The sequence below is a fragment of the Dendronephthya gigantea genome, unplaced genomic scaffold, assembly GCF_004324835.1.
Source record: "Dendronephthya gigantea isolate DGI-Jeju-01 unplaced genomic scaffold, DenGig_1.0 000173F, whole genome shotgun sequence".
In the NCBI taxonomy this organism is placed as follows: domain Eukaryota; kingdom Metazoa; phylum Cnidaria; class Anthozoa; order Malacalcyonacea; family Nephtheidae; genus Dendronephthya; species Dendronephthya gigantea.
In genome coordinates this window covers 199,853-227,286 of record NW_021163183.1, presented here as the reverse complement: position 1 = coordinate 227,286, position 27,434 = coordinate 199,853, and the positions used below count along the sequence as shown (strand labels likewise).

General features: G+C 37.6%; 2 protein-coding genes across 4 annotated transcripts; both read left to right on the top strand.

Moving 5' to 3' along the window:
* The first annotated feature begins 365 nt into the window (after positions 1 to 365).
* Positions 366 to 3,453, top strand: LOC114538034 (STAGA complex 65 subunit gamma-like). The gene is made up of 6 exons (XM_028559158.1): positions 366 to 622; positions 689 to 836; positions 951 to 1,081; positions 1,451 to 1,560; positions 1,699 to 1,820; positions 2,060 to 3,453. The coding sequence occupies exons 1-6, from the start codon at positions 468 to 470 to the stop codon at positions 2,279 to 2,281; spliced, it is 888 nt and encodes a 295-aa protein (XP_028414959.1). The 5' UTR covers positions 366 to 467; the 3' UTR covers positions 2,282 to 3,453.
* A 3,071-nt stretch (positions 3,454 to 6,524) lies between these two features.
* On the top strand, positions 6,525 to 26,522 carry LOC114538025 (fibroblast growth factor receptor 2-like). 3 transcript variants are annotated; one of them, XM_028559135.1, is made up of 18 exons: positions 6,525 to 6,767; positions 6,859 to 6,920; positions 15,553 to 15,691; positions 20,250 to 20,540; positions 21,015 to 21,047; positions 21,206 to 21,365; positions 21,526 to 21,650; positions 21,966 to 22,346; positions 22,919 to 23,335; positions 23,715 to 23,882; positions 24,005 to 24,115; positions 24,196 to 24,398; positions 24,473 to 24,595; positions 24,683 to 24,753; positions 24,854 to 24,894; positions 24,989 to 25,085; positions 25,338 to 25,443; positions 25,527 to 26,522. In XM_028559135.1, the coding sequence occupies exons 3-18, from the start codon at positions 15,610 to 15,612 to the stop codon at positions 25,650 to 25,652; spliced, it is 2,535 nt and encodes an 844-aa protein (XP_028414936.1). In that variant the 5' UTR covers positions 6,525 to 6,767; positions 6,859 to 6,920; positions 15,553 to 15,609; the 3' UTR covers positions 25,653 to 26,522. The 3 variants fall into 3 exon arrangements, with proteins under 3 accessions (XP_028414936.1, XP_028414938.1, XP_028414937.1); XM_028559137.1 differs by lacking the exons at positions 6,525 to 6,767; positions 6,859 to 6,920 and adding an exon at positions 7,864 to 8,330; XM_028559136.1 differs by lacking the exons at positions 6,525 to 6,767; positions 6,859 to 6,920 and adding an exon at positions 15,126 to 15,311.
* The last annotated feature ends 912 nt before the right edge of the window (positions 26,523 to 27,434 follow it).

Below are 27,434 nucleotides of genomic sequence, written 5' to 3'. Positions count from 1 at the left end.
TGTAGTTGGTTCGTTTAATTTTGTACCGCTGTAGTGCAAAAGCCTGTGCGGGCGTTTACATAACTTACATGGTATATTTTTTGGAGATTAAAGAACTTTTAGAGTAAACCAAATGTGAAGTTCTTCGCTATGCACGGGCGTGAAATTATTGAATAAATTGCATTACCTGAACTATAATGAACCTAAGACAAATATTTTTTATCTCCCCCCCCTATGCAACCTCGTACCCAGGTTGCTTTAGAGCGGCCTGTAAAAAAACGGCGTTTTTTGCTTCATCTTTCGGGGGGGGAGCTTCGTTGTGGGGTCGAAGCACTGAGCTATATATAGTCATTAGATAGTATATAGTTCAGTGGATGAAGGTTTCATTCATGATCAATTCTTGTTCTTTTAAATGGCCTGGATTGTGTAAAATTTTCTCATTTACTCTGTAAATCTCAGTGGTTTTAAGCTTCTAGACAAGATCAAAAATGGAAACTAATGCTGATCGCTACTGGGGAGAAGTTTCCGATGAAATTCCCAGCTCAAACGATGCAAATTTTGAAGAACTGTTCAAACCAAAGCCTGCAGAATGTGGCGAAGTAAAACTCTATCAAATATCCTGCAAAGAAACAGCTTTAAAGGAGTAAGTTTACTTTTCTCTTTGGTGTGATTCAGTGGATTTTTACATAGATTGTTCTTTTTTTAACAGATGTTCAAATCAAGCGCTGCCATCCATTCAACCACCATTAGACTCTCATGGTCAAAACTTGCTGTTGCATGCCATAGAACTAAAGCACCACATTAGAAAGATGTTGTTGATGAAGATGGCAGCACAACATCAACAAGCAGGTGGAAATGTAAGGAATTAAAGTGACACTCCTGAATAATATGTACAAATATAGTGTGAGCTAGTATGTTCAATAACATGTTCTGATCATTGTTGAAACTGATTTCCAGTAAATGTTTCCTAGAAAAATGATAATCTTCCACAACTACCAGCTGCCCCTTTACCACCCAAGAAATATTGTTGGAAAAATGGAATATATACACGTCCACATTTTCCAGGAATTGTACCCAACCCTGTTGAGTTTGAAATAAAAAGGTATGAGAATTGACAACTAGTTTTATTCAAGACAAAACACTTCCTTTACAGGCCCTCAGGTCGAAACGTTGAGAAGTGTTTTGTCTAATTTAGGCAGTTTTATACCACATTTGATGCTAAGTTGTTTGAAGATGCTGCCACACTGCTCCCTGGTTATATTAGTTTTATTCAACCTTTAACTTGCTGTGGCTAGCATTGAAATGTAAAATTGATTTGGCATAATAGAGTCAATTAGGTCTCTTATATATCTGAATGTATTGTACGGGCTAAAAATCACACTGACTGATAGATTTGTTACCAGGTGATGCTTTGGTGAATAATTTCAATACATCCTAAAGCAAAGCTTGAAGAGATCTGTTCTCTTTTTAGTCAATTCACCACTGGCCATGGTGTCAGTCCTGTTCAACTAGATAATGATTCACTAAGATGTCTTACATACAAAGCTATTGCAGCAATCTGTTGTCATTGTGGCTATGAAAGTAAGTCCAGTGAAAAATCTGCTGTAGGTGGGGTAACTTGTGGGTTGGAATAAGTTGAAAGTCGAATAACTTGGAAGGCTTGGGACAACTTGACAGTTACAGGCTTTCAAAATTTTTACAGGCTCTTTTTTTGTTCAGGTGCTCATGATTTGACTCTAGATGTGTTAAGCGATGTTTTGGCAGATTTTCTTAAACGCTTCACAAAGTTATTACGAATTGCCTTGGATGCTGAAGCCTCGCAGAGAGAAACAAGATTTCCTGTGAGTATTCCCATAGAATGTTGAGTAATATGATCACCATGTAGTTAGTTCCATGATCTTAGTTTGATTAGAGCGACTGCCTGAGCAGTATGTGAGTGTTTTGACATTTTGGGCAAAGATTTTTGCCAATTGCCTGAATCTAGGCTTTGAAATGATCATGAAAATCAATGGCAAATTTGACTTTGAAAAGTAAAAGCTTCCTTGAATTAAGAACATGGGTGTGTACATATATTTTTCAGAATGTCTTGGAGTATGTACTTCAGGAAACAGGAATTGGTGGTTTAAATGCATTACGGCAATATTGGTGCACCAATATCCGTGAATATGCCCTGACGTTAGAACAAGAGGATGAGAGGCTCATGAGTCAGTATTACAAATTGACACATCCCGAGTGCAAGTTGGTAGTCGCTAATTTATGGTATGTGTCAGAAACCAGTGGAACACATCATGGCTTACTCTGACAAATCTCGTGGCTCTTTTGGCAAGCAACGCCTTTTGTTGTTCTGAAATTATTTTGTGGCTTCAAAAACTATCAACTTTAAAAAATGGTGAAGCCACTAGTCTGATATAAACTTGTTGACAATTCGCGTTAACAGCTGACGAAAAACTTAAATTGAATTCTGGCAAGCTGAAAGTTTATAGTGGAAAATTGAGCTGCAATTGTAACGAAAGTATACAGAAAGCTTGCAAATGTTCATGTTAATTGTGACATTACTCTAAAACGTTCGTGTTGATTGTGGAAAGAATCACGAACACTCCCTCTTTATCACTTCATGTATATAAGCCCGGACTCGCAAAAACATTAAAAAAGTGCATTTTTTGAATATGAAGTACTCTAGGTTTTTCAACGGAAACGTTCCAAGTGCAAGTTCCTAAAACACTCGACCACTAGCCATTGACAAACGCGTATTTTTGTATCTTCAAAGAAACTCGCTTCTAAGTGATTTTTGCCTGAAGGTTGAATCTAAAGCATGTCCAAACCTGCAGCTTCGCATGAGTAATTTTCACAATGAATTAAAAGTTTTTTTAAAACACGTGAAGATTTCATTTTGAAGTAGTTTTTTAAACGAAAGCAAATCCATGAGTTCAAGACATTTTTATGATTTGTAAAGAATGCTTAATTGTTTGAGAACTTTCTACAAGGAATCCGGTATCTACGACTGTTATCTTTAAGTAGAAGAAGATATTTTACACAATAATCTCTTTCTAACGGTAAGATTATTTTGTTATGCATGTGAACTATGGACTGAGTAAAGGCTGTTTACTAGTATAGTGCATGATACAGCGCGCGTTTTTTGCGAAGTACATGAATCAGTGGTTATAACGATACTGTCGCTTGAAAATTCAAAGTGCCAGTATTGTTGTCAATTAGGTAGTAACTAATCTGGTTCACCAAAGAATATGTCGTTCCTCTTAAGAATACATCACTCATGTTTGAAATTTTTGTAAACTGTATTCCATATCAAGCCTTTTATTTGACAGTCTTGACAGACATATTAAATTGTTGGATATATTGCAACAAGTGTGTACATAGATTTGTAAAGTACAACGTTTAGTTCATGTTTGGTCCTGGACTTGATGTGGATTTTCAGGGAATATATTCAATCTCGTAACTTGGACATAAAGGGATAACATCGTTCTCAAAAGTTATTGTAATTAATGAATATTAAACTACCTTATTTTCGATGAAGATTTGCTCAACAAGGGAAACGTATTACAAATGCAAAAAATGGTAGTTTTAACCAAGAGAAGAACGTAGTGAAATGTAAACAGGTTTCACTGAAAAAACGAAGTATTAATGAAGTGATAGCTACTATAATATGTTACTATATTTGCCGTTTTGTATGTATGGACCAAACATTGAATACACTGAGAGATCAAGAAATATACATCGAGCTATTACAATTATTTACATTTTGCTAATGTTTTCTAGACACTTCCACTTTCCGGAAGCGCCCAAGTTCCGCATTTTAACTTTTCTCGAGGAGAATTATGCATTGTCCATGACACGGACTTGACCGAACAATTTTTTACCCGTTGCTGTCAAACACTGCTCCATATAAAGCTCTGATGAAGCTCTTATCAGCTTTCGCCCAGCGAATTCACATAGAAAAAATAATTTATTTTGGGATAGGATATATTCTTATCTACTACAAAATTTCCCGTTTTGCACCAGTAACTATGGAAACCAGTCTAAGAACTCCTCGAAATACCAGCACGAGCTATTTCTGGTCAATCCAGTACACTCGTCATTCGGTTAGTTCAGTGACTTGCTTGTAAGCAGGTCAGTGCCACAAACCTCGGTTAGTTCAGTGACTTGCTTGTAAGCAGGTCAGTGCCACAAACTTCGGTACAGTTGAATGAGATCAACAGTTAGTGAAAAGCGATCCTTTCAACGTAGGTCTGCGCAGACCCTGTCCTCATTGAGACGTAGGAGGGGTGGGTGGGTAAGGCACACCACAGGACCCATTTTTGTAAAAGTTTCTCACTCTGCGTTGAGCAGGTTACGACACCTTGTGATTGCTCCCTCGTGTAAATCCCCCCCCCCGTACCCCAATGTCCCACTTCTCTGCATTGTCCTAGAGTCCGTCCCCCCCCCTCGTCACCTCTTGTCATATCTCCCTACCCCTCCCACGACAGGAAGAGCGGGTCGTATTCCTCATAACTACATTGCCATACGTGCACAGGTCGTGTTTTTTAATTCAATGCATTTGCAACTATGTCGTGGTGTTTATTACATTCCCATTCACTCGGTCATTCATTCATTCATTGGGCTATTTAACATGTTATCAATAGAGTCAACGACTTGTCTACAAAGGAAATAGCGCTGTGGTCCGTTTTATTATCATTGTATGGCCTGGAAATGATAACAACCGGCTGAATGCGAGTAAAAAGCTGAATAAACTTTGCGTTGGTGGCGCGCCTAAACATCAGGCGAGATTTCATACACCGGTAACTTCAACTGGAAAGTTCCCTCTTTATTATTTATCTCAGCTGGAGATGCCGGAAATAATAAAACACATTTATTTTTAAAGCTAGTTTATATTTATAGCAAAATGCTTCCTTTTTTGGGCCATTGTTGAAATAGCGATGACTAAAAGGTGTCTCAGGAACTAAAATTACATCAATCTTGAATGGTTTCCAATCTGATATATTGTGTTTGATACGATTTTTAATGTGTTTTTTTGATTCGAGACTAAAACCGAACTAAAGTATTCCGTTGTGGTTTTCAACACTCAATTCAACGTTTCATTATTGGAGTATTCAGTATTGTACTTAAATAGTACAGTAAGACGAATATATTTCGTCATAGTACTCTTACTGTACAGGTTGAAAAGATGTCAGTTCTCTAAGGAAAACAATACAGTAAGACGAATATCTTCCGTCATAGTACTCTTACTGTACAGGTTGAAAAGATGTCTGTTCTCTAAGGAAAACAGAAACGGGTTTATTTATTTTGCAAGCACCGGTGTCTCTGTAACCATCAAACACAGACGTGATTCCACTGTAAAAAACGGCTGCTAGACGTTCATCACAGTTGCACTATCGAGTATGTCAATATTTACAGATCCTCGTGTCTTGACGTCAACCATCGTCAGTTTCCTTGGTCACGTATCATCCACGTGTTTTCACACGGTAGTATCAGTCCCACAACCCTTGTCGGCTCCTCATTGAGAAACTGCATTCGATAACAATTTACCCGATGGTCAGTGTCTGGAAGAAATTAATAAACTGTAACATTAACTCTCTTATTTGCTATTTAAATAAATCTCCTCCTATTTTTAACGAAAAATACACTTTTATTCTGAGAAAATTTGGCAACATTTTGCAATGATGTAGTTACATTAAATACTTTCATATATTCTTGAAATTGCGCGCTTCCGAGTTCCGTGGGGAAATCCGTTAAAGGCGTTATTTTGAGGAACATTCGGCAACGTTTGCACCAATTTTAGGCTTATTTCTAAGCAGTTTTTCCGAGTAAAATGGCCTGAATTCAATCCCAAAAAGGCGATATACTTTATAGCTTTGTTTTAATTATAGTGATTTAGGATTCAATCAATATGAATTCTTTGAAACTTAGGGCATCAAATATACTATATATTCCTGCGTAATCTCACAGTTAGACGGATTTAATCTTAGCACATCTGGCCTATAATTTCAAAACAAAGTTGACAATGATTTGAATTATCATAACGAATGAATCTTCATAAATCGTTTGCTGCTGCCGTTACTTATTAAAGTTGACTTTTCAAAACATGTCCACAAAGTGTATTTTTCGTTGTTGCTGTATTTGAAACGAGCACTTTCAAACTGCTACTGACACGATAGATTTTGTGAGCAGGCCCAAAAAATTTGTTGTTTTTGAAAAAGCGGAGGTAAATTATTTGTACGGTTGAACCAAGTCGGCGCCTGGGAAACTATGACGTCATATTTAGCGAGAAGTACTTCATTAAATTATTGCTTAATTCCTTTCGTTATATTTCATGAAATATCATCAGAATTGGTTAAAATAGGAACCAGCGTTGAGCCAACGAGGACCTCAACACAGAAGGACAAATAGGGGCATTTTTTGAGATTTTTCCTAACTTGTGTTTCGTAAATTGAATACCAGAGATATTCAGGAAAAGTATTAGGTATCATTTACAAACACGAATGACCTCTGACAGACTCCCAAATTAAATTCGTGCCAAAGCGCTTGAGCCGTGGCGTAAAGGTTACCAGCTGTCCAAATGCCACAATTCTGATGCATTCCGATAACTTCGAACCTTATCTTGTGCGCAAGATTTAACAAGGCGTGCGTCTCAGATTTGGTTTACAAATAGTTTTGCGCAAAAATCCACTTCGAGTGTCCTGGTCTGAGAAAAGCCTATTAACTGGACCCCGAAAACGGGAAAGAGATATCGTTGTGTACATACCTGAGCTTTTTGCGGGACAGTTCAATAGGACGTAAGTCGGTCTAATCTAAGTAAAACAACACGTGAATGAAAGTTGTTTGTGTTGACGTTAATAACACATTTCTATTGTTTTTTTGATCTAGTAAGCTCGTCGCGAACGGTCAAAAGAATCGATTTCCCGTCGAAGCCATTCTTCATAACTAACGTAAGTAGCACGCTATGCTATAAAGTGCTTTCTAAAGTAGAATTGCGAACTTCTTGATTGGAAAATAACAGTCATGCTTTGAGTTTAATACCGTGCTTAGCTGTATACGTCATGAAACGTACATTGAATATATTTTGAATTCCGGGATTAAAAATCCAAGCAATCTTCTTACTGCTAATACTTAGCGATAAAGTATTGCTTGAATGTGGAACCTTATACTACAAGCTAAAAGTACGTCTGAAGTGTTTGAAGCAGATGTTGAATATTCGTGCAGACAAGTATTTAACATGTCCAACACAAACACATCGTTTCGTGGAGAATGTTTTATTTATGTGTGGGTCTGTTGCCAAAGTGTTACATTTCAGCGGTTTGATTAATCTTTCCAACATGATACAAAGATTGATTCGTTGTAGGAAATATGTTTGAAGCATTTAATTGTACTCATTGCGTTCAGCACCAAACTACTTGTGTGTTTTTGTCAGTTAACAAATTGCTATTTCAAGCCTTCTTTTAAATTCTTGTTAAAAGAATATGTATGCAGATACGTTGATATAAAAACGTCAAACGTGCTTGAAAATACTCAGACAGTTTTGTCGTTGTTATTGTATAGAAGTAGAGTTGAAGTGAGAGCGTATATGACCCATCATAGCATCAATCGTTCATTGTATAATTTATAAATATAAATACAATTGATCCAATCATATTTTCCCCAAAAAATGTTCTCTTGTTGGGGGATATCTAAGGCAGACATTTGCGCGTTTCCATCAACGGAAAGCCTGTTATTAAAAGCTTTTTAGTTCATCTATGTATTTGAGATTTCTTTCGAATGCGTCTCCAAGTGTACAAGTTCTTACAGGTATATGCGGGTATTCCACTTCAGCGACTTCACAGGCGAAGATTTCATTTGTGTTTGCTGATAGGATTTTAAAAATCAAAGTCGCGATTCCCAGCAGCGCTCAATGAGAATCAGCCTCTCACGGCGCGACATCAAGCTGCTGCCTTGCGCTAGTTAACATTACGATTTGTGCGTCGGAAAGCTTCTATTTTCGCGTGCGCGCACCTGTTCACGATTAGCATAAAATGTGAAACTCCATATTCCCGTTGCTGCGCGTGTTCATGCGTTTGGGAGTGATGTGACACGTTCTTGCGTCGACTGTCCGTATACCCATGCGCGCAAATCATCAAGCCAATCTCCTTTGCGCGCTGGATAAAATGGATTTTTAACGCAAAACAGATGCGCGCGAGGTATACACGGGTTAGGACATGTAAACATGGTCCTCAGTAAGCTGATAGTTGGCGTCAAGGAGAGACCTTAACAGCCCTACCACAGGCAACTAGCGAGAAACCACTGCATTCGTTTGACCTGAAGAACAATTTGCCTGACGGAAGCTCTGCTATCTTGAAAAGAAGGTATGTAGGTCTTAGAAGCATCGAAAAAGCTTGTGAATATCATGTTTACTGTATTAAACTCCCGTGCGCAAATCGAGAAAGCTTTGCGTTGACGAATGATACATAATCATTATGGTTCTTGAAGAAAGTGCGGATTGTGTCTTCATCGTTTTGTAGGGGAAAAAATGAGTCGAAACCAACGCGCAATAATCATGTTTACGTTACAGCGTTTTTAGCGAGTACAGTACATTGTCACGCGTGACAAATGATGTACAAGATTTCCTAATCTTAATCCGGGGACACTTATGCTACAGGATTTTACAGTCATTCCGGGAGCGCAAGGCATATTTCGAGAACGTTTTATATCCGGCAATTACAGATCGTCTGTGTTGTGGTGTTGCACCCAAATACTTTGAATATTTTCCGTTCATTTCGCTGGGTACTGTAGCACTCCATTAAGTGGGATTAGGAAGGATTTTTTTCTCAAAGACACGCGGTGTAACGACTTGCTTTCAAATTATCAGTCTGCAAGCCCATCGCGAGATCGCAGCTCGGACGGAAGCTCAACAATAATCAATCAATTTGAGTAACTAAGATTTTCTCAGCTGATAAGAATCTTAAAGACGGTTGCGTGTTTGTGAGATTTTTCCCAAGCTACGCAATCACTATTACAAGAGGCAATCATAAACTCGTCTATTAAGGATTTTTCTAGGCCTAATATATGTTATGATCGTTTCATTATCCGTTACAGTTCTTATCTTGAAAGCACAAGCGCTATTGGCCTTAAAAGTTCATATCTAAGGTCCACTTGATGGTAGACTAAGTTTAAACAACTAATATTTTCCTGCTATCGTGACCGCTGGTTACCACCTTGGTTAGATTACCAATAACCTCGCTTGTTAGAACAACTCAGACTCGCGCAAAATGCTTATTATTTTAATATACACATGAATTACCAGCTGTGTTCATAAATACAGCAAATATACTGACCACCACCGTCGCAGAATACTACTTAAGTCGGACAACGAAATGAGATTATTCCTGATGTTTTTGACATCAGAACAATTGACAATTGCTAACCTTAGCCTGAATTAGCCTTACGCCGATTGGGTTTACAATACAATTAATGGTGAATGCATAATTAATCGCTTATGGCACCCATATGGGAAAAGAATGGTAGATAGACATATATGGGGTGATATAATTTGTAATTCTGGAAGTGAATAGTGCGTATTATAGGTGTGTATAAGGATTTGCTGTAAAATGTGTTTAACTAACAGGAATTTCCCTCAAGATTGAATTGAAGATAACCATCCAACATCTGTTATCATATCTGGAAATTGATTTTATCTAAAATGCAATTTATGAGATCTTCACGCTTGTGACATTGTCAGTCAATCGATTAGTTATACGACAGAGTGGATGAGAAAGCATATGAGCATTTTCTTAGCAATTTTTTGTAAACTCTTGTTTCGAAGTTGCAATGATGAATGTTTGTTATAAATGTAATTCAAAAGTTCTAGTACAAATCCGCTTAAATCGAAACCTCGGCATTGACCAGAATTAGCAAGGGAGTTATTCAAACGATTTTCTAGCGTGGAATTCTAGTATAAATGATAAAATAGATGAGTTTCTTAATAAGAATGAACGTTAAACGCTTCGACAGCCTTCGTCAGAGATCCGTTAGTTCTACTGAATAAGGCATGCAAGTGATGGAGCAATTTGTCGTGAAGGAACTGCCGCTGGATCATATGTAGATATCTGCAAATTGTATTTTAGAATGCGCTTTGCCTATATTCTGCGCGGACTTTTACGTTGACGCGTTAGTTTAGCGGTGTTTTCAGGAACTAAGTGACCTCATAGTGACACAGTGTGCGCTGAACTACCAGACCACTGTGCAATAATAGGACGAGTTTATATTTGCCACCAACGTTTGTTTTCTTATGAAACAGTGTTCGACGGCGGCTTTTCATGAATTTTTTGTGCCTTGAAATGTTCCCGAAATAGAATTATTTTTCATGATGGAAAATCCCGCTTCGCGTGAGTAATGACGTGGCCGTAATGGAGACATCGATGCCTCGATTGTTTCAAAGTTTCTATTGTTCACAAATTCAATATCATTACAGCATTTAAAGATTATTATGCTATTAAAACAGACTACTTGAACATTAACACTTTATCAGACAAATGAAATTTCCTATTCCGTTTGAAGTTTATACTGACGTAGCGAGGGACCAAATGCTCCTTGATTCTTTCGAAAACACATTCAAACATTTTAAATATAACCAGTTTGCTATTTAAGTCTATCCTATCAAGACTCAAAAAGACATTTTAAGCAACGAGTTTCTTGCTTGAGTATATTTTATCAGCTGGTCATAACGATTCACTTCCGGTGTTCAACAAAAGTTGTTGGATTAACTCCCATTTCCCAGATTTACGGAGCTCAGGGATTTGCATACGGGAGGTCGGTACTGCCTGCATGGCGTTTAACATCAATGCCAAAAACACTTCACTTGTGCTATAAATTTATAATCTCTCAAACTAATACGTCGCAAGCGTTCCTGTCACGTGATACACATAGCGTATTAAGGTCAAGGACAAACCATTGGGACAAACATTCCTCAATATTAGAAAAAACTGTGAATTTCCTGCGTGCAGGAGCCTGGGACTATATACATACGTGTTCTTCTGATTTAAATGATTATGGGCACTTTGGCGACTATATTTAAAGACTTTTGGGATATTGTCTTATTCATTGATATGCCAATTGATGTGGGATCCTAATTTTTAGCTTGGCAACGGCTTGAGATGCTTAAATTGTCTATTATAGCGAGATCTATATGCTTTCGTAATGCTTCAATCATTAGTTTTGTGCTCACGAACGCGTACATCGCGTGTTCCCGGCACACAGTCGGAACTGAGTCTAGTGTTAAAACAGGATATCCAATTGTATTAAGCTAAGTAACTGTGGATCAGCGCACGCTGGAAGTCTTGTAATCCCATCTACGTCCCGTAGCTCTCAACTAACTTAGTTTAAATTGTGGTAAGGACGCCTGCTGATTAGAAGGTGGGATAAGGCCCGCGCCTGCCCGTTGCTATCGCTATTTGTACCAGTCAAACAAGAATAAGAGAAAGAACATGTCCGTTAAATTTGAGCGAGATTTCGATAAACGTTTTGATTTGATTGCGTAGCAACATCCAGTCAACTTTCCTGCAACTCTAGTTCTCGTTCAACCAGAGCATGTATGCATAAGAGTTGATTAAACCACGTTTAAACCCTCGAGCAAAACCATACGATGTATATGAATATCTGTGTTTACACAGGAATCCTGCCAGAAATTGAACTAAAATGTGTTCAGTTGTTACAATACCACGCAACACACGCGAACATGACGAGGCGACTTGCCAAATCGGAAGTTGTCCTCAAAAATATTGTCTCTTTTAAAGTAGACAAGAGTTCCTCTTCATTCCAAAAGGCTGTTGAACAAATATTGATTGAGAAGAATAACCTTTACCGCAAGGTTAGATTTGAAACCTTCTCAATTAACGATATACGAATTCTACCGATTTCAACCTTGCTTTTCCATGGCATGTGTCGAGGGTGCTGGAAAAAACAGGACAGATGATATATATGCCTTGTTATGCCTCGTCTTAAATGCATTCGACATAGCAAAATGCCACATTTTAAACGAGCTTAACTCGGCTGATAATTGAATTATATTTAAGAAAGCACTCGATATCAAAATGAATTTACCTTCGCAATATTTTTCAAAACATCAATTATGCTGGATGATATGAGATGAATTCAAGTCATTGGTGATATATTGCTAATTGTTTTCGAAGTTCCAATTCTTTAATTTTGTTTGCCAATCTGTTGTAAACCTATGGAAATTGCTCTATATCCGGCGATGAAATTTTCTTTAGGTTCTACATGCAGCACCTAAAAGTAGTTCCAAGTAATAGATTGAGTCTATTTTAATTTATATCACTGATGAACAACAAAGTTTTTTACTAAACTAAATAACAATTGATTGCTGTTGAAACATTGGAAAAAGCCACGCGCTGACATACAGGACTTTTTGCATTTTTCACCTGTTTTTGCGTGCTAACCATTTGACCTTAAGGATAATTTTAAATGAGCCGAAGAAATATATACTTGTCAACGATTTACCCCCCAGAATTAAACTTTTTTGGCCTGAGAGGAATTGGTCACGAAACGACAATCAAAGATCCAATAAATATCGTAGCTGCGTTGTAGTTTTCAAAAAAACTTGATCATCAGTTTGTCAGTTTTGCCTTCTTCAAAAATTCCCCATTTTTTTGTAAAAGGTTGTCGTATACGGTGCTCTAATCAAGCCAGTTAATTTAATACATTAGTAAATACCACATCTAAATTGTTATTGTAAATAGTGGGCGTTTTCTTGATTGATTTTTACTATTTCTGGTAAAATATCTTAAAACTATGTAGAAATTTAGCAACTATATGAGCCACTGACAATCGCCATTGACAGAGTACATTGTCATCTCTCAAGTACCTGTTTATGAATCACGCTTTGAGAAAGCTTGGAGGGTATTTATGTGAACCGTTTAGCTACCATTAATTTATGTAGCCGCGCATGCACGGAGATCATTTGCGGGCAAGCTCTGAGTCATCAGCAAGTCTTTCATTCCTTAAACTCCCTCTTCTCATTCGCAAGGCGATGTGTTTTATGCACTTTCAGGAATTACGTATATGAATGTTTATACGCTAATGTATATTTTTTATTGAACTGAAAACCCAAACATTTGTACTTAAGCCTAAAATTTACGTAATTATGCATGTCAGAATGAAAACGACTTGTGCAAAACTTGTTTACAAAACGTGACCCTCCAACAATTGATCAGGGAGTTTATTACCATGTTTTTGTCGAGAAAAGCGAACACGTCATAGGCAGTCTTTCAATGGCAGTTTCTCGCGTTATTTATTTTTGGTTGTTTTTCATTTCGAGACATCATTTCAAAGCCTTTCACTTCGATTCAATCGTTTATACAATGCGTTGATCTCATTTTCAAGGAAACAGCTTTTCATGCATAATACATGGATGTCTGTTCATCTCCTCTTTCAACCTGTCAAAAACTGCCAGACCCTTGTCAACGGGTTCAGCTAATTCACAGTTACGCCATAGAAATAGTTGGACCATTCTAGTCGCCAATGGTTATTACGTTCCCACACGCAAATTTTAATTTCGTTAGATAAAATCTGAACTGTACCGATTGATAGGCCTGAAGAGACAACATTGCGTTCTTCATTTTGATGATAAAGTCACGCAACATGCAATTTATAAAGTTCATTATCAAATGTCAATTCACAGGCGAAAAGTTTAAGATGTTTCATAAAAGTGAAGCCATCTTTTCATTTGAGTGAATTTTTATGTCAAATCTACCTGCCAATCTATTGCGCTTCGTGTAGAAATTCTGCTTTAAAATCTTCATCGTTTTGCAGCAAGGTTTCATTAAAACAGTGAAAGAGTTTTTGACCGGAAAGGTATATTTGCATGAATTGACGATTTGACATCCATCCTACGTCTGAAACTTCAGGGGAAATTGCCCGGTGCTTGCTTGATTTGATGCAGGCATTTTGGGAATTCTGATATGATTCTAGTGCTAGATATCTTCATAGGTAAATAAGAACTCGTTTCATTCGAGTATTTGTTTAAAAAAAATAATGAAACTGTTCAACGTATCTTGGGTATTTTGTGCTTCAGGCCACTTGAATAACACCCGCAGTGTTTTTAAATACGAGGGAGCACAGCAAGAATGTATTATGTATAGCTAGGGTAAAAAAACTTCATGCCGCAATATAGCTACTGCCACATCGAAACTTTTATGGTAAAAAAAAATCTAAAGCATTAACAGATTAAACTTGATACCTGAGATCAAAATTTCGTAGTTTTTTAATTCAGTGGGCGAAGCAGTGCATGAGCTCAGTGTTTATAGTTTGATTCGCTTATAAAGAACTTTTGATAAAGAGCAATGCCGTGTGATTTCCTAGCTCTAAAGACAGCTTTTAGCGCTAATGACAGTCGTTTTATCGGTTCTCTTTCTCATATTGTCATCCAGTTTCGCTCCGAAAAAAGGCGGCATCTCTTGTGAAACTGTTTCAAGGTAATATTTCGTCTGTAAAATTGCATTCCTTGATGTCGAGTGATAACAGTTTGATGGTTGTTGTGAGATTAAACGATGGCAGACAATTCAATGAAATTAAATACATCATAATATAAACGGAAAATCAAAACATACTCTACAACGAAACCCAAGATCAGCCGAAATGTGAGAGACTGAGAGGTTCAACATTTAAATCGACTAGGAACTTATCAAAATTTGATCTCAAAGAGCTTGTTTATCATTTATTACATGAACTTTTTGTACATGAAATATATCAATGTGCTTCATTGCTTTAAAAGCTTTCTCACAGAAAGCTAATCCTTTCTTATGTTTTTCAATACAGTTAGAAAGTTTCATTTATTCCAAAGCAATGTAACATGGCTATGAATTCGATCCAAAAATACGAAACATGCATTAACTATATTAAACGTCGATGTATATATATATTACATATATACGCGTATTCTGCACTTATGTTCTCTAAAAACAACTTGCTTACATTCCTAACACAACAAGGTGCCGTGGAAAAACAATACGTTGATATAAAACTGGAGCTCATTGCCTCGGCGTAAACCAATCATTTCGCCGTTGCTCGTCTTACGGAAGTTGCAATAATGCAAGATGACACTTCATTGTTGAACAACCCACTGTGCCTGATTGAACGAAGGCGGAGACAATATCCAGCACAAATAGTTAATTGCTATTAATGTATTAGGTTTCGAATTGACTTTCATGTGCTTCAATTCACCTTGGCGATTGTATTTACGGCGTAAACTACAGCTTTTTGGCTCGGACACAATTCACAAGTACTATAACGTTACCAAGCTATCTATCATTCCGTTTAAAAAGGCCATGTCAGTGAGTATTTGCCGAGTTTCTTAGCGTTGGTAGGATTGTCTCAAACAATACCAAGGCGATGGATCTATTGTGTGTTATTTAATTTACACATTAGCCAAAGAAAGCTATCCTTTGACATTATTTACTCACGTTTTTGGGGCACACGGATGTTGCGATTTAATGAATTGCACCTTATATATGTTATTTACTTTCTGGATACTCGACGAATTGGTTAAATACCATATTGTTTGTTCACGTTTAGTGGTAATCGATCAAATTTGAAGAATCTCCACTATATGGCCCTTGGATTATAACCGTAATGGTGTACCAACGTTTGGTGAATGATTGGCGTGTTTTACTGGTGCTTGCCACATCAGCATCGCTTGCGCTTGCTATCGTTGGTAAGTGTTGTCTGTTTATAATGAGAAAGCATTTTGGTCAGACGTGCTAAACTTCAAATTCCGTTCCTTTCACGGCGGACACGCTTCAGGAAACATCGAATTGATTCTCAAATTGCCTTTCAAATTCCTAACACTCGACGTTTCAAAAGCCACTCTCGATTAAATGTTTTCAACTTCGTCAGAATCGAAGTTTCAAACGCATTATTTCGCAAAACGAACCCTTGCCTTTGTATCTCAAATGTTTTATAATAAAACAGCGTCGTTTAGTGTCATACGAACACAATTGTTAGCCAAATTTCTCATGTGTATAATTGGATATTGAAATTCCTTGTCTGTTTCTCCTTCAAGCAAATGAGTGATTTATGTTCAGACAAACCTAAGTATTGCAATAACAGCAAAACCCTTGCGAGAACTCTGTGCATTATTTATCGCTGTAATCCTCCAGCGCAAGACTGTATCAAGAACATTAACAATGTTGACTAACTTGAATTCAAAATAACAGCGCTGTAATCTTTAATGTACATTCCCTTTGATTGAACTCTATATTGAATTCATTACAAGAGGAATGTTTTATATGTGTTGTGGAAATGTTTAACTTTAGATAGAGCAATAAGATGAAGGTCGCTTGCTCTATTGACGTTAATGTTTTCAATTATAGACAAAAGTGTCGCTGCCCAAACTATTAATCTGTTTGTTCTCTGACTCAAAAGTCCGCATTCCTAAGCAATGATTTTTTGGCTGAGTGTTTTTATCCCTCTGCGAGCGTCAAATTTTGCCGAAAATAGCTGGTCAGCCTCCTTAATATGAACGACGCCGTAATGTCGGGAGAATGTCATTGAACATTTAGCAAAGTTCGTCACAAGTTTATCTACAATCTGTCGCAACCCCGCGCAACCCAGTATGATGCTTACGTGTTTGGCACATTTTCTAAGGCAATTTGTGACCATCAAAGACGCTTGTGTTCGGCTCATTTTCGCTGGGTTGCCTTCAAATGCCGTACAAAATTCAGAGCGAACGGACGTTTTCTGTGAAGCGGGTAAAACTCGCCTGCCGTGAGGGCGTTTTGATCACATTGCGCGCATGCGGTGAACTAAATAATGGTTTAAAACAATGCATGTTCGCGGGAACATTGCGCTAAACCTTAGTTATTATTATAGACACAGCGAGCTTCTTTATTGACTGAATGGGTGGCAATATTGTATTGTGAAATATACGCCTTTACTCACGTTTCCAGCGCAAAGTTGACCCGCAACATTAATCACACTTAAAACAAGACGAAAAATGTCGCTTTGTCTCTGAGTAAAATGCAAGCAATATCGCTACGATTTGTGGTTTCAACGTATCTCCTCCCTTGTATATTTCACACAATTTCGATTCTAAAAATGGCAGAGATACAACAGCTTCATATTTTCGGTTTATTGACATATGCGTACCGAGGCTGTAGTCATCTGAAGCTTTTACAAAACGCTTTTAAAAACTTCTTAATTGCTTCATGAAATTACATTGTGTTATACCCTAAATTGTGTACATTCAAGTGAAGCCCTCGTTTATATTTGCTGTTTAAAACGAAAAACTGAGGCATATATTTATATCATATGCATGTAGCATTATATGGTTTCTTACAAAACAATATAATCTTGCAAATAAACTATCGTTTGACTAGGAAAATAGACGGTGATACTATATAGCTTCAGAAATTCTGTTCAATTATATTTATATACCGTTGACTGTCTCGTGTACGTCATAGCTCTTGAAATCGTATACGGTTGATATGAGGAATGAGTGTCTTATAAGTCGTTGTCTGAACAATCGCTCCTGTCACTGAGAAATGTTTAATTTGAGTGTCTCAAGTGAACGCGGTTGAACATCGTGAATATCCATGCATATCAGATCACGTTGACAAAAAATGGTTTTAATTAAGAAGAAAGTCTGTGATTAGATCGACTATAAACGAAAAAATGTGACAGGAACTTCTCGATAGAATGGGGTTTTTTACCCCATCGAGCTCCTTGTTCATTTTTTTCCTTATTTCATCTAATAACGCCCATCAGTGATTCCAAAAAAACAATCAACGCACACGTTCTTAGCATTAAAAAGAAGAGTAAATTTGATTTCTTCTTTTCGTGTTTAGTACCTTCAAGTTGTAAATAAAGAAAGCTTTGTGAAGTATAATGAATCGCAAAATTAAGGCACTTCAACTATTGTATATTTTCATGATATCTCATTCTGCAATCTGCATTTGAATTGACCAAAAGATTTACATATGGCATCTTATTGAATGCATATAAAACGTTTGTTTTAAATCTATCTTAGTTTTGTAGAATCATAGCATGTTTTGCAAAAGTTTTCAGCTCGAAAAGACTATTAATTTGTTTAAAAAAGATCTCAGTGTTATCCATTTCTTCCCCGAGGTAAATTTGCAAGTGCAAAACTCTTTCATTTGCCTGAAGTCAACTTGTTATATTCAACATGGCCGCTTTTCAATCGCTAACTTGTGGTCCTTAAAGTTCAAGGTCTTCTTCAATGCTTCAAACTTGATAGACTTGTTGAACGAGGGTCGTATACGTTGCTCTTGAGCCATAGGATTTAAGGATTATAAGCAAAAGGTCAATCCTGTGAATTTAGGAAGTGTTAAATTATACCCGATTTCACATTTAATATAGCTATATAGATTTTACTAATTGGTTTTAATTCGTGTCCATGCACCATGGATAATTTTCGCCCACCGGTGTATAATTATGAGGCAATACAGCACCCTTCTTTTGAAAAGCTGTAGCCAGATATAACGTTTTATCCAAATTATCTGTAGTCAATATGGTGCATGTCTGTACACAATTATGCGGAAATATCAGCTTTATACATCTCATTTTCAAACAGGTTCTCAAAAACACACGCATGCATGATCGATAAAATCGCCTGTTTTTAACGCTGCTTTTCAACGGGTTCAGAGTTCAGCAATGAGATTTCGCATGATATAAAATACTTTGAACATTTCTTTAATGAAAATATCACCTGCGCACGCAAGTTTTCGTCAATTATTTACACGACAAATACAAATACGAGATTCATGTTTTGTTTGTTCAAGCGATTCCTACTCTGATAAAATGGAAACATGGCAATGTATACACGCGAAATTAGTTTGAAGGTCAACTTCAATTCAAGTGTGTGACAGTCAGTTTCTTCCCATCAATTTGCACACAATAGCTCATAAGATTATAAAAATGGCTTTAATATAAAAATGCTTAAAGAATTAGTTTGCGTGTGTGCGGCTAGAATGTTTCAAAATTACAGAGGAGGTTTATTTAGTTTAATTGCTTCTTTTGTTTTGGCTAAGGCTAAAAGGAGCGCTAATGGAAACGCTCAAGGCCTTTTTAATACTATACTTGGCAACAACAATCGTTTGTGAGCAGTTCTACGCCAACATTTACGTCGTGAAAGAGCTTTTATTCGACAATTGTTGTTTCAAAAACATATCCATATTTACACGTTGTCGCCTTTTTTTGGAAAGCCAACCATTTTCCGATGTCAATCTCGCGAAAGCAAGCATGCAAAGGTCAAATCTTAGGGTCATAGATTCCTGTGAGACACGAAGTATATTCGTGTCTGTTTGGGGATAGTTCCTCTAGCGATCTGGGCCTTATGTGGTGAATGATTCACCCAAGCCATGTTTTCGTAGGTAAATTTCTGAAACACTAAATCTCGGGTTCTGGTTCTACCAAAGACAGTTCTCTGTCGGCTCTTTGCGTCATTCAACGACGACGTGCAGCTGGGAGCATTCACAATTTCGAAATATTTTCACGTCAAACCTTTGACAAGCATCAAAGCAATTATTATTAATCAAAAACTCTCTGCATCGTTCGGATATTTTTGCTGTTTGTTTCAAGTTATATATATTTATCATTCAACGCGCCTAAAATGACGGGGCGTTTATTGGACTGCAATGACGTCGAAAATCTCGTGATGTTTTATTTATTCCTTTGAAATTCAAACGTCCACCAATCCACTATAATGCAAATGAAATGACGTATCGCATGCCATCTTACATGTTATTTCAAAGGGATTTTTTCCCTCATATATTCTATAGAATATATGCATATATCTACCAACAATCCCTCGTGCTGATGTCGATCGACAGTCGAGGAAATTGATTCCAATCACAGTAAACAGCAAGTCTTAGTTTTCAGAAATTACGAAAACTGAGTGCATTGTAAAATACTCTGAAATATTAGTGCAAAATTATAAAAAAAGTCTTTTTGAAACATATATTGTTGGTTCTTCGACATTTCTATGCCATTTTGTACATATCAGTTCTCCTTCATAGCATCTAGACGTTCTTCTTCATTGCATGAATTTCATTTAAATTTACATCAACTTTAAATATTTCAAAACTTTTATTTACGATGGTTAAATCACTGATTTTAATACGTCCTGAGCGATTCGTCTTTCGCACGTCGTTAGACGTTTAAATCTTAAGTCCGGAAACGTTTGATTAACGAAGGGAATGGGGCTTTCTTTTCAATTTATCTCATGAACTAATTTCAGCTTTTGTTTACTCCAGGCCAGAAACCCAGGTTGGTCGACACAGCAACTGCCAGTTTTGTGGCCGAAGTTGGTAAAATCGTTCGTTTAAAATGCGATTTCTACACTTGGGAAAAGGAATGGACGATGACGTGGTACAAAGATGGTGCGATTATTCCGGTGAAAAGAAAGTCGAGATTTCGAAGTCGTACCGGAGAGGCGTGTATGCTGCGAATAAAAAACGTGCGAAAAGAGGACGTCGGCACGTACCGTTGTCTTGCTCAAAACAAATACGGCACAGCAAGCAAACTAATGAACCTAACAGTTTCAGGTAAGAAACTTCACTTCATATCTTCAAAACATGCAGATAGATAGAAGGTATTATCAAATATATTCGAACAATGTTGACCTATATTGACTCAGGTAGAGCACTGGACTAGCGCACCTAAGGTCGCGACATAAATTCACCTCGTTTGACCTTGCATGAATTGTGACAAAGCGTTGCTTACGCAGTCGTCGACGCGAACTCGTGAGATTTTATGTAAAAAGTGCAATCCAGCTATATCAAAATTCGTGATGGGGGGTTTCCCGAGTACTCCGGTTTCCTCCCACAGGCGTTGTTGACGTGATAGGGGGGGGATGGACCCTAAACTACCCCCTCGGAGTTTCACGAGCGCATACGACGCAGCCAGAGCTTTTGACAACCATGCTTCTTGATCAAACCCTGCTACGGCTTCTTTAGCCCAGCCATTGTAAGAATACCACTTCTTTCAAATGCTTATTTGATTTTCTTTTGAACTTGAAGGTGTTTCCAAGCCACGTGGTATACACGGAAAAGGTATGTCCAATAGTACCAGTTAATGAACAATTCGAAATATTTGGGTAAAAAACACTGTAACAGAATAACAGTCGTTTCAAATTTATCATATTTTTGGCTGATAAATTGCTAGGAAATAATGATACGATAGTTTTCATTTCGATATCTCGTTTTTTTAGGTCCACCGTGGTTCATAAAACCCATGCCACCGAGGCAGTTCATCGCCTGGCCAGCGTCGAATGATCTGAAATTACGCTGTGCGGCTGATGGAGAACCTCCCTTGAAATATCAGTGGCTGAAAGACGGCAAAGTCCTGACATATCGTCGTTTAGATCCAAAGTAAGTACTGGATTTGTAACGTTTTTTAAACGTGGCTTCATTGATAGGAAAACAACGCTCTGTTGCGCTTGTTAACTCGTAAACTCGTCTATCGAAATGCCCAAGCTAGAGTTTGCATGAGAGTATTCTTTTGTTTATTTTTTCATCTTTTTTGCCAAAGGTTTAATGGTACGAAGTGGTATCTGAGGATCAAAACAGCCGTTCCATCAGACAATGGTCTGTACACATGCATCGTATCAAATAGACTGGGGAATTTATCACATGACTACAAACTGTCTGTAATAGGTAAGCAGATTTCTTGGAGTGTGAACTAAATCGAATAATTTCAATCTGAAATGCTGAGAAATGTTTGTGAAAGTTGTCCAGGATAGTTTAATTGTTAAAACGACTGAGCTACTGTATGAATTGTGATTGAATTTTTTTATCAACTTTCACAAACATTTTTTGGCATATTCAGAGCTTGGTCTACGACCATTTTCTTTTAATCCAACTAACATATATTCCATAAGAAGTATTCAGTTGTATCTGAAGCGTCTAGCCTATTAGATCAGCAGTATCTTCACAATACAACATGACTATGTTGCTGTGGATTTTTTTTAGAAAAGGGACCAATACGTCCAGTGTTATCAACTCATTTCCCCGTCAACAAAACTGTTCGTGTTGGCGACAACGTGACATTTCAATGTATAGAGCTCTTTAGTCCGATGTTGACCGACTATCGTTGGCTTCACTGGAAGAAACTGCCTCCTAGTTACCCGGAGTTGGACCTTGCAAAAATACCCTCCACCAATTCGTCGTATTATACATTGATTAATCCTCGACATTATAAGGCGTTTGACGTCGAAAAAAATAACGGAAAATACGGGGGGAGAGTTTATATAAATAATGTTACAAAAGACGACGAAGGAATGTACACTTGTTTGATCACAAATCATGTTGGCCAAGGTTCAAGGAATGCGTTCTTAAGAGTTATTGGACGAGGTTGGTATTTTGACAACCGAACGACTTGTTAACAATTAACGATCAGGCTCAGCTGCCTTTAGTCTCGCCCGCTATGCAGGCAAGCGTGTTCAACACGTGAACAAGTTCTCACAATGTATTATTATAGTGTCCTAAATTGCTGGATACAGGGTAGTCGATTTGAACTTGTGATATACGAGTGTGTTGAGTCGTTGCAGGTCTGTTAATTTTGTTTGATTCAATTCACTTCTGGCGTATGGAATGTAGTTTGGTATTGATACAGCAGTATTGTATTGGCTTTAGTTGATTAATTGCCCATATACATTTCAAGACAACAGACTATAAAACATCCATCAGAAGGAAATTGTATCCGACAAAATTCACTTTAACCTTTGCGTATGTTTCAATAAGAGCCGTTGACAATGTGTGTTTAAAAAAAGCGAGTCTGTACAAAAAAATTTTGAGCTTGAAAGATCTTTCTTTTTTGCAAAGACCCGATCTAGGAATTTTCTGATTTCACTGAACCCAAAGCTCTTATAATGCTGTCTTTTCTACCACACAACGTGGTTTTAAACTCTTAAATCTTTTCTTAGATGAAGTTTTTTCTACTCGTGATACGAGAAAAGGCATTCCAATTCCCCGGAGACAAACCTCCGACACTATTAGTCGTAACAGTATCATCGCTATCATCATGCTTGTTGTCGTCATCATCTTAATTGCTGTCTGCGTCATCGTCGGATTTTTATTCTACAAGAAGAAAATGTCGAAACGAATCGAGGGAAAAGTGCTGTACTCTCGTGGCTTAGAAACTTCCAAAGAAAGTTCGGGTGGAGTTTTTGATATGGGCAGACAAGACTCGATCAAGTTCTTTGGCATGAAACGAAACGGCCGTTTGGAGTCGAATAGTTCCACAAATTCAACCCTGCCATTGATGTTTAGCCGGCAAAATAGTTTTCGCACCAGGTTACCGTCAAATGGCCTGTCGAAAGTCGATTCGGATCTCTGCGAAGGTAGGTTGATTTGCCCTCACTTTAGTTCAGTTTAGTTTAGGTTTCCTCCTGTAGTAACACTGGATCAATAAGAGATGATCCTTACTGGACCTCTAGGAAGAACAGTTTAGAACTGATAGAGCTATCCAGTATAAATAAAGTTAGTTTAGTTTAGGTTTCCTCCTGTAGTAACACTGGATCAATAAGACATGATCCTTACTGGACCTCTAGGAAGAACAGTTTAGAACTGATAGAGCTATCCAGTATAAATAAAGTTAGTTTAGTTTAGGTTTCTTCCTGTAGTAACACTGGATCAATAAGAGATGATCCTTACTGGACCTCTAAGAAGAACAGTTTAGAACTGATAGAACTATATATGAAATGTATTTTTCCTTTCTAGGTGAATTTGAAATGCCTTACGACGAGGAATGGGAAATTGACGAGGGTCAATTGGTGATAAAAGACGAGCCGTTAGGAGAAGGAGCATTTGGTGTCGTGATGAAGGCAGAGGCTTATGACTTGCCTGGCTATCCAAAATGCCACACTGTCGCTGTAAAGATGTTGAAAAGTAAGTTAGGTTTTAAAGATATCATGGTCCAGCGTAATAACGAACACATCCAGGCTGCAAAAAAGACTTTTTTCTATTTCTTTTTGAATGAGACAACGTGGTTTATCCTCCTGCCTTTTTAGGTGACGCGACTGAAATAGAGCTTGCAGATCTCGTGTCAGAAATGGAAACCATGAAGAGAATAGGCTGCCATAAAAACATTATAAACCTCATCGGATGCTGCACCCAAAATGGTGAGATATTTAGCATAATCCAAGATTCGTCGTCTTCATAACTCGTGGTCATAATAATCTTGTATTTCTTTGTCCTCAAGGCGCGTGTTTTCCATACATGGTAGTTGAATACGCTCCGTATGGAAACCTGCGAGAGTTCTTACGGAGCAGAAGGCCTTCGGTGATCAACAGAAAATCTTCCGGCGAGTCAGAGCATAATAATTTACCTCCTGTGACGATCAGGGATTTTATATCTTTTGCATTTCAAATATCGCGAGGAATGGGACATCTTGTGTCCAAAAAGGTAAGACTACAGTACTTCATGTTCGCTAAGCAAATGCTTTGAGCTTATATATATCTGTCTTAATACTTGTTCAGTGCATCCACCGAGATTTGGCTGCAAGAAATATCCTTGTTGGCGAAGATTACGTTATGAAAATCGCTGATTTTGGTTTGGCTCGCCACACGCGAGACATGGATTACTACAGAAAAACCACAGACGTGAGTGGACGTCATGAAGGATCTCTCTTCCTCTTTCATGCATTGAAGTTTTAAGTACTAAATCATTGCATTTTCAACTGTGTTTAGGGCCGTCTTCCCGTGAAATGGCTCGCAATTGAAGCTTTGTTTGACAGAGTTTACACAATTCAAAGTGACGTGTAAGTTTACAACGTATAGAGTTTTTTATTTCACTTCAAAATAGTTCGTTGTATTTACACATAAAATCATAATAAAATATACTATATTTTTCGTTTATAGTTGGGCATTTGGTGTACTTTTGTGGGAGATATTCACATTGGGTAGGTATATTTTGAAAGCGATCTCATAGCTTTAAAACATTTCGCTCAAAACGACACATAAGCACTAACGTCTTCATCATCATTTGTCATCCAGGCGGATCACCATACCCAGGTATCCCCGTTGAAAAACTATTTGAACTGTTAAAAAGTGGCTACAGAATGGAAAAGCCTCAAAATTGTCCTCTTCAAATGTAAGTCTTGATAATATCTTTCCGATCTATTCAAATAAAAAAACATAGCACCTTTATCTAAGGAATGCAGATTCAATTCTTTTACCTTCACTACTTCTAAAGGAAAATTATTCGCTTGGAACTTCCGTCTTGTTTTTTGATCAATGATAGCAATGTATTGTAGAGATTTTTTCACGACTTTCTCGTGTGTTTTTTTCCAGAACTTTACGCCTAGTTTGAAGTTGGAAAGTAACGTTTTGTTTTTATTTCTAGATACGAAATGATGCTGAAAACTTGGAGCGAGAACCCGTCGTATCGTCCTTGCTTTTCACAACTGGAACAAGAACTTGAAAAGATGCTGTCCAGTCTTACTAGTCAGGTAAGACACATTTTAACCATCTTTTCAAGTACCGTTACATTCTGACGACAATCAAGGCCTTATTGATAATCAATCTCTTTCAGGAATATTTGGATATTTTGGCCGAATCCATGACGAACATAACCGAGTCGATCTCGTCAGATTCCGGTTGTAGTGTTGTTGAAAACAACAGCCAATCAAGTTCAAGTTGTAAAGATGCTACGGTCTAAGAATGCTCTTAGAAACACATCCATGAGAATTGTATTCTCGCCAGCGACTCCCGGGCGCCGTCGTAACCCGACGATGACCCGAACACCTCTCGTACGCAGTTTCGAATGTCCGAAAAACTCAGTCAGGCAACGTCCAAGACGACTCATTAACGATAACAGAGGCAAAACTTATGGAATTGTCATGACTGAGGAAAAGAACGCTAAAGCGTCCATCTTGTATGCCACGAAAACGACGTAAATTCTACCAGGTTCTCGTTCCAGGCCGGTCGCATAGTATGACTTGTATTACATGTACATAAATGGATTTTTAACGAGGATTTTTAAATGATGTAATTTTGTAAATAGGGAAGATTTATTATAAATAATTAGATTGAAAATTGGAATCATGTATACGGACGGTGAGCTGCATTTGTAACTAGAGTGATAAAGATATATACACGATATTTGTGGAACAAATATTCACAAAAACACTGCTTTGATGCTTGCTGTAAAGTAAGAGATAAATACCTAATAGGTGGGGAGGTATGGTACATAACCATCCCTCCCCCTGGGGCGCTGCGCGTCCTTATCTAAAGAAAGCCTGTGAGGTATTTATCTGAATTACAATAGTTTAGATCGAAAGAGGTTTTTAACAAGATTTTATTATTTTTTTACTTTGGGACTATCAAATTCAATCACGATCATACTTTCTGCCTTTGTATACAGTTCATGGTGTAGCTATGATTAGAAAGGTTATGACAGGGAGCCACAGCTTTGATACAACAAAATTATAGCGAACGGAATAAATAAATTAGTGTTTTATAGTATCCTTGCTTATATTGCTGTGAATAAAAAAAAAGTTGTTACTGGACGGTGCATATTACGTCACAAGCCGGTGTCTGTGTTTTGATATTCTTTCAGAAATTTTAGTGTTTTGAAACATTCCTTGTTGGTTTTTAACGTCAAAATAGTCATCATTCTCGAAAGGAAACTCAATATAAATGACTGAACGGCTTAGTTTACTAAAATGTTTTGTTAATTTTGTGTTTAGTATACGCCAACCATGGTCGAGTTCGCCGGAAAATGGTATTGTTTAATTCAGAGACACAGCCATGCAGAGACTGGGGAGAGTATTCAGGGGTCAATTAAGGTGGTTTTAAGTCGATATAATTTTTTTTTCGAACCATGTCCGTTCTATACATGTATAATAACAGTGTTTTTTGTATGTAAAAGAAAAATTTGGAAAGAAAAAAAGTTTGGAAAGAACGTAAAAACACCCAAAAGAGATCATCCAGCTCTATGCCACAATCTAACCGGTGATATTACAACCAGCTGCGATATACCAGCATAGATTACAACTACGAAAGGTGCAAGGACAGTTGCTATAGGAAGAACTCCCCCCCATAACTCACATCTTAACGGCCGCCTAAGGGGGAGATGCACTACGGCCCCCAGACCATGATGTATGTGCACCTAACCGTTACGTCTCAGTGGGAAACAGAGTGGGCTGTATGCCACACGCCTAGCGCGTCATAGACGAATCAGCTACAGTGGCAAGCCTTGAAAGCGAAGATAAATTTAACGTATATAAGCTTTTCCTGGTCTCGGGGGGCGGTCCCTAACAAGCATATGCATAGAAAACGACTAATAAGGCACACGCTTGGAAATGTCAAGATTTAAACGCCTAAACGTTTTTTAAGTGTTTTTAGCGAGAAATTTTAGTGTTTAATAATGGCTGTGTGTAAGCATAAGTTGTTTTGTGGTTGTGAAGAAGGTCCTTATGTTTCTAGATCCGTGTGTATT

Bases quoted from the DNA above. Each gene is read 5' to 3' on its own strand.
- LOC114538025 (XM_028559135.1), top strand. From the start codon at position 15,610: ATGGTGTACCAACGTTTGGTGAATGATTGGCGTGTTTTACTGGTGCTT. The intron at 24,399-24,472 runs GTAAGACTACAG...ATACTTGTTCAG, and splicing joins GACATCTTGTGTCCAAAAAG to TGCATCCACCGAGATTTGGC. The intron at 24,754-24,853 runs GTAAGTTTACAA...TTTCGTTTATAG, and splicing joins TACACAATTCAAAGTGACGT to TTGGGCATTTGGTGTACTTT.
- LOC114538034 (XM_028559158.1), top strand. From the start codon at position 468: ATGGAAACTAATGCTGATCGCTACTGGGGAGAAGTTTCCGATGAAATT. The intron at 837-950 runs GTAAGGAATTAA...AATGTTTCCTAG, and splicing joins ATCAACAAGCAGGTGGAAAT to AAAAATGATAATCTTCCACA. The intron at 1,561-1,698 runs GTAAGTCCAGTG...TTTTTTGTTCAG, and splicing joins TTGTCATTGTGGCTATGAAA to GTGCTCATGATTTGACTCTA.